We start from the raw sequence: 7,565 nt of genomic DNA on the forward strand, positions 1-7,565 counted from the left end.
TATATATGAACAAGTTAATATTTTAATACTAAAAATATTATCATTGTGCTCGATATTTCCAAAGGTTTAAGAGTACTGACTCGTACCGACGACTAACACTATTCTTAATCATATTATTATATATTATTCAAATAATTTATTTCGACCATTTTTATAAAGAAAAAATGTTGCAATATGTAAAAACTTTGTGATACATTAAATTTGTATATAAATAAGTTATAGTACAAAAATTTGAAAAGCTAAGCTAACAACTCTTCCCCGAAAATCATACTTGATTTAGCGCCATTTAAGATACAATTAATGTATACAACTAACTGCCAGTAATTTTAATTTTGAAAAATTGATAAAATTAAGTAACACTATATAGTTATATAAATGTATGTACTTAGTACATAAAAATTTTCTACAAACGGTACAATTGCCATAGATGCGAGCTCCGTACATATAATTATATAAATTGTTTTGTAATACAAAAATTTAAAATGGAATAATAAATCTACTAATATGACAGAGAATTTCAAAACGAAATTCTTTTTAATAATAACTTTATTATTTAATTCATAGTCTAATAAAAATTAAAAACAGCGGAAAATTTTATATAAACAAACAAAAAATTAAAGAAAATATTTTATGCTTATATTAAATATAAATACTAGGTTCTTTTCTTATACTTTTTTTTATTATTTTTAATTTAAATTTTATAAATTAATAACAAATTAAATAAAGTTTTTAAAAGCAATTGTGCCATTCAATCATTTCAGCAAGTATTTTTATGAAATATCTTGAAAATATTTTATCCCAATTTGCTAAAATTCAAAACAGTTTATGACTAAAACTTGTGTAGACAAAACTGCAAATTGTATATACATATATATGCTCACATAATACAATTTTCTACATTTTCTCATAAAATTCTCCTCACAATATATCCCGTAAAATCATCACACCTCAGGAACATCTTTGGCAAGTGGAGCAGTTGGGTTTGATATGCTAAAGACTGGATATCTTGGCAAAAACACACTCTCACCATAGTCATGTTTTTCGTCAGCATTAATTTTACCGGGTCTCATATGAGTAGCCTCCTCATAAGTTGGTGGTACTAAAGAGTAATAAAAGAAATTTTTTTATAACAATTTTATTTAGACATTCCATTAATAATCAGAATACTCACGCATGTCACCATTTCCTTCCCAAGGTATCGGAGTACTAACAACGGCAATTTCATTACTCTCATCAGCCTCCAACATTTTGGCATCAGTTGGTGCTGTTGGCATTTGACGTTGTGCTGCAAAACTGGTTGTAGGCTGCTGTTGCACTACAGTCTGCAAAGGTACATTACCAATAATAATTGGTGCACGTATAACTTGATTAGCATGGAATCCTTTAATTTTTGCTTCAACAAGAACTTCATACATAATATGTAGGATACTGCAACTAACAATATTGCTTGGTGGTGTAGCAGGTACTGGAAGTTGATAATTGAACAACTTTTTGCAGTAACGCTGCACTCCTTCACCCTTCATTTTCGCAACGGTAGTCTTTTCTGTTTTAGATGATCTAGGGCACTGACTATAAAATATAACCAACATGGCTAATGAAATCTTCATTTCCTCTACTGGTATATGACTGTCATTTGTGACTAATATAGAGACAGGTATATTCTGTCCAGGTACAAAACCAGTTTGCGGCAAATCGATGTCCAATTGCAGTGGTGATGATTTGCATGGCCAACAACAAAAAGTCTTTGATGCAATCGCATGCACTGGTGGCTTTTATAAGATACAGAAATTATTTTTCACAAATATTATTATTTTATTTGAAATTTAATAATTACCAATGCCATTGGTTCATAGTTCAGATCCCTGATTGCTAGCACGGTAAATCCTTTCGTAAATGTCTGATCAAATTTCCATGGACGTATGAGTACAACTTTCACTGTATATCTTATATATCCATGAAGACTCTCATAAGAAGTTGGACAATTTGGTGGTATCTGACAAGCAAAATTATAGACTTGTGTGCCAGGTTCAATTGTAAGCTCTGCTAAACCTGTGTGAAATATTTATATATTAATGCCTGTATTATTTAAACGGTACTAAATGTTAATGAATTAACCCATTTCTGATCCAATAACATATGTGGTCGATGCAATGTAATCCTCATGTCCACTATAATAGGTAGTGATAGTTTTAGTTGAGGTACCTCCATTACTATCAGTCGTCGATGTCGTTGAACTTTCACTCCAATTAGTATGTGCAAATCCAGTAATTTTTAGCGCAACAGCTTTTAGTGAAATATATATTTAAATAATATAATATTTAAATAAAAATATTTAAAGCACCTTTAACTTTTTTAGGTTTATTTGCGTTTAATGTTGCTTTTCCTGAAAGCATTTGGCCAGCAAAGTAGGTGCCAAAAGGATTATTATCGAATTCTATAACACATGTCACCACCATTTTTTTTTAATTTTTAAATTTGTTCAACACCTCGAATTAAATATATATATATTTTAAATAGAGTACCGCTTAACGACGTTCGCACTATTGCCAGTTTGTTATCAAACTAAATTTTTCTTGTTTCATGACTTCTATTATACAGCAAAGTTTAGCTTTCCGGCATATAACAATAGGTATTAGTTTCACATCTTATCAATTCAACCACCTCGATAAGAGAAATATTTGATTGGAGACAACCTTAACCGTACCTTATGGATTGTATATTCTTAATTACTCATTGGTAATAAAACATAATTTGTAAAAAAGTATTAGAATTTGGGTGGAAAATATAAAAGAATTTTAGAATGATTTAAGTTCATATAATAATATGTAATCAATTAATTTTATAATATGACGCGTATTGAAATATACTTTCAATATATTCTCTATCACTTTGAACATACATATGGGTCATTCTCTTACAACTTGGACACCTTTTTGACCTCATGATCTCCGATTTGGCTGAAATTTTTTATGAGCTCCTTTCATAAAATAAGTAGACTCGTATCTCGCGAAAAAATTTTGTGATTTTTTTCCTAGGAGATATGGACCCATGGGGTTTTGAGAATTGGCATAGTAGACACATTTTCAAATGGCTATATCTCAAGTTCTGTAAAAGGTAGAAACTTTACAGCGTTTCAAAGATAATTGATTGACTTTTATGAAATTGTTTAAACAATTAAAATTGTTAATATTTCAATACTAATATATACTATTATATATCAAAAAAAATTTTTCTTGACTTCATTTCCATTGAATGAATTTTCAAAGAATATACAACATATATTCTTATATAATAATTTTAATTTCGATTAGTAATAAAATTCTACATAATAACCAAAAATTTCAGGACGATATTATAATTAGAAGTACTTTTAAAAATTTATTTATCCTTCATATCACACCAAACACATACACACGATTTTTAGTAAAAAAAACATGTAATACAAATTTTTTTTTTTTTTGACTCAAATTAATATATAAATTCTACTTCAAAAATAAATATTTCCACTGTAATATTCATTTTAGAAGTAATTAAAAAAAATTAATTATCAGGTGTCCTTCACGTTACTCATACGCACCATAGTACCATGAAATCAATTTTCGAAGGAGAACGATAAAAAATTTTTACTTTTTATTTCTGAATTGAGTTTATCATTAAATTCTACATAAAAATGAAACTTTTTAGGGCGTTAGTATTCTCAGAAGTATTTTTATTGAATAAATAAATCACAAATTTAAAATTTTTAATACTCCTCCGGATAACTCTAAGAATAGCGATGAAGAAGATGACTCGCATCAATTTTAAAAAATCAACAGGAAAAGTTTAATAGCACAACAGATAGGAAGATGAAAATAAAAATATTGGGTGTGATACATAATTGGTCTATCCGAAAGGCTCACGACTTAATTCTCAAACGCTACAAAATGTATGACTACTGTTCCTAAAAAACTTACTTGAGAGAAATGAATCTTAGAAGACCCAAATCCAAAAAGCCACCCATCGCTAGGAAAACATGTAACCGATGCAATTTTAAATTTTTACGAATGTGAAGAAAACAGTCAATAATGCCTGGGAAAAAAATCTGCGTATCCTTACAAATTGACGGAAAAAGAACACAAATGCAAAAACGGCTCATTCTAAACAATTTGAAGGAGTTGAATACTCTTTTTAAACTCAACCATCCGGATCTTGAATGTAGTTTTTCAAAATTTGCATCATTACGACCACAACATTACGTTCTTGTAGGAGCAAGCGGCACACATTCAGTTTGTGTGTGCTCCATACACGAAAACGTACGATAAATGGTAGATGGAATGAATATAAAAACACTGACTGCATGCAGTAGAAAGCCGATAAATAACTATAAAGTTTGCCTACAGCGCATGATTTGCAATACTTCATGCACAGAATGTTTTCTATGAACCTGCGCCAAATATCCTGGAACTGAAAATATTAATGAACAACTTCTGGAGATATTTGATGACAACATGATTGACACCGTTAAATACAAACAATGGGTTCGTGAAGAGAGAAGCACATTAAAAACGTTGTAACAATTACAATTTTTACAATTTAATTGTTACAACGCCGCGAAAACAGATACTGCATGAATTTATAAATTTCCTAACATGTGCGATACGGAGCAAACACGACAAACCTCCTGACAAATTTTACAGAGGATAAATACAACACTCACTTGAATTGATTTAATCGAAGATTCCTGTAATAAAAATTTGTTAAGTACGTATAAGTACATTAAATAAAACCAACTTACCGCAATTCTCTGCCACCAACAACGTAACTTGACAAACTCTGAAATTATATGAAATAAAATTTGATATAGCGTAAACTAATATATTGAAAGAATATTATACACACCTTGAACTATCCTTTGGAATATTTATGTTGCTGGAACTTTATTTAATATGAAATAATTTTAAATTAATTTTAAAATAATTTTTCACTGTCACTTAAATAAACACGTTGACCGGCACAACACTTCATTGGAGAAAAATAAACAAATAAGATCAAAACAAGATATTAATAAAGAGACCTGTCAAACTAAGAAAGCTTTTGTGGAAAGGTCTGGAACGAAAGCAAAGCTTAGTCAAAAACAAATCCTAACTTCCACATGAATAGGAGATAGAATTCGCCGTAAAGCGGGATTTTCACTGGTGCATTGCAGTGGGATCAGCTAACGAGCTTTGAACAACGGTCGTTGAACTTTAACGTAGCTACAGCTGATACCGTGGACGATATAAAAGTGCGTGCACCAGGAAGAAGTCTTCTTGTTGTTCGGTTCTACGCAGTGACATAGATTTATTTGAAGACTATCGAGTTCGATAGCGAAGGTGAATAAGTGATTACTGGATTTTTTTTTTTGAAAATTATTTAAGTGTAACTGACGGTGACCAACTAAGCTAATAAAAATTCTAGATGTTGAATATAAAAGAAAACTTAAATATTTTTACAAACTGTGTAAAATATAAAAATTAAATACATTGAATAAAAAATTGTTAAAAGAAAATTACTTAAATGCAAGTATTGAAATAAACTAAATTCTACAAAAGAATAATAAATTATCCAAACTAAGCTAATAAAAATTCTAGATTTTGAATATAAAAGAAAACTTAAATATTTTTTTTACAACCTGTTTAAAATATAAAATTAAATACATTGAATATAAGATTGTTAAAAGAAAACTTCTTGAATGCAAGCATTAAAATAAATTAAATTGTACAAAAGAATTTAAAAAATATCGTTTGTAAATTAGTGGAAATTAAATTGTAATAAAGAGATTTTTTTTAAGAAATAAAAAATACCAAAGAAAACAAATACCATTAGACACGGTCGAAAAATTATTTATATAGAAGAAATATCATTTAAAATTAAATACATTGATTATAATTTTTGTTGGTTCACAATATTTCGTGTGCAAAGGCGTTTTACTGTTAATTCCCACAGATACAGATGAATACTCGTAAGCGGCGAGTGGTTAAGTTAAATCTGGAATCAAATTAGGTAGCTGTCGCAAATAGTGTTGAAGGATTGAACTAAGGGTTGAAAAGGTGAGCAAGATTCAGGGCTTTAACAGTTACTGAACCTAGGTCGCACGGGGTATAACACACGTAGCTTTAACAGTTACGAGTGTCTATACCAAGTGTCGGAAACTGTAGGTGGCTTTTAACAGTAACCTAACGTCTCCGACCCCTGGACGCTTTAACAGTGTACAGGGAAGGGCGTGTTGTTTACTACCTGTAATACAACACACGTAGCTTTAACAGTCACGTGTGATTGTAGTATATCGTGTCGAGTATCGAGAGGGGTTCAGCTGTATAGAACGATTTAGTTTACCTCTAATTCAGTCCTTTAGAATTCAACAGAAGTGACAGGGTAAAAAAATAAAACAAATTTCTTGTGAGGACATTACAACGTTGACATCACAAATAGATGAATATTTGCAATCCTTAACAGATGGTTTAGACAAATTGCTGTTGCATTCCTTTATCGTTAAAAAACATGCAGAGTTTTTAAATGATAAGAAAAACAACTTAGCAAAAACTGAATGCATAGTTTTGCGTGATTTTTCCGAAAATTATGCTTTTGTTGTTCAAAACTCTGTTCAAGGTATTCACTGGAATAATAATCAGGCAACAATTCATCCGTTTGCAATATACCACCGTGATGAAAATAAAAAACTACAAATAAAAAATTTTGTGCATCTGACTGTTTACATCACAACACAACTGCTGTACATTTGTTCCAGAAATATGCTATCAAATTCATTAAAAAAATTAGTACGGATATTAAAAAAACTATTTAGTTTTCCGATGGATCGAGTTCACAAGATAAAAATAAAAAAAATTTTATTAATTTAACTCATCACAAAGCGGACTTTGGTTTGGAAGCAGAATTGCACTTTTTTCCAACGTCACACGGCAAACGACCATGCCACCTTAAAGAGGAATGCTGCAAGAGCTAGCCTTCAACGCATAAATAATCCAATCCAAACACCAAAGGAATTATATAACTGGGTTAGGGAATGTTTACCAAATATTGTGTGGCATTTCTCAACATTAAAAGACTATGAAGTAGAAGAAAATAAGATTAAACACCGCTTTGAAGCTGCTACATCAGTTAAAGGCACATTAAAATATCACTGCCTTATTCCAAATTCCAAAACAGTATTAATGGCAAACATATTTTCTTTTTCAAACATTACAGATTATGTATCAATAATGAAATGAGAATTAATAAAATCAATGTAAAAACCATAAAAAAAAATTTTGTTTTTAGCTCCTTACAGTTTCTTTCCTATAACATTTCTTACCTGTGCAGAGTATTTTTCCAACTGTAGTAAAATAACACTTCACCGACAAAGGCAGGTGTGATTATGTGCTGGAGTTTTCTAGGTAGTTCGGCTAGTATGAAACTAATTAACTTTTTAATTCATCTATATAAGAAAAAAGTTTATTAAACGGTTTAATTATGTTAAAATTCATAATTTAAAAACAGAAATAATGCGGAACTAGTTTAAAATGTTAATATTTTATGTATACATTTAT

At 29.9% G+C, this 7,565-nt stretch overlaps 1 protein-coding gene across 1 annotated transcript; it reads right to left on the reverse strand.

Annotated features, from left to right (window-relative positions):
• Window positions 1-807: 807 nt before the first annotated feature.
• Window positions 808-2,657, reverse strand: LOC119680464 (arrestin domain-containing protein 2-like). The gene is made up of 5 exons (XM_038093284.1): window positions 2,342-2,657; window positions 2,116-2,283; window positions 1,835-2,049; window positions 1,172-1,769; window positions 808-1,099 (listed from the first exon to the last, which is right to left on the reverse strand). The coding sequence occupies exons 1-5, from the start codon at window positions 2,454-2,456 to the stop codon at window positions 942-944; spliced, it is 1,254 nt and encodes a 417-aa protein (XP_037949212.1). The 5' UTR covers window positions 2,457-2,657; the 3' UTR covers window positions 808-941.
• Between the last annotated feature and the right edge of the window lie 4,908 nt (window positions 2,658-7,565).

Source organism: Teleopsis dalmanni, chromosome 2, assembly GCF_002237135.1.
Source record: "Teleopsis dalmanni isolate 2A chromosome 2, ASM223713v2, whole genome shotgun sequence".
Classification (NCBI taxonomy): Eukaryota; Metazoa; Arthropoda; class Insecta; order Diptera; family Diopsidae; genus Teleopsis; species Teleopsis dalmanni.

What these genes read in the sequence shown, in the direction of transcription:
- LOC119680464 (XM_038093284.1), bottom strand. Translation starts at nt 2,456, where the DNA reads ATGGTGGTGACATGTGTTATAGAATTCGATAATAATCCTTTTGGCACC. An exon ending in TAAACCTAAAAAAGTTAAAG is followed by an intron (nt 2,284 to 2,341) that starts GTGCTTTAAATA and finishes TTTCACTAAAAG; the next exon opens with CTGTTGCGCTAAAAATTACT. An exon ending in TGTTATTGGATCAGAAATGG is followed by an intron (nt 2,050 to 2,115) that starts GTTAATTCATTA and finishes TATTTCACACAG; the next exon opens with GTTTAGCAGAGCTTACAATT.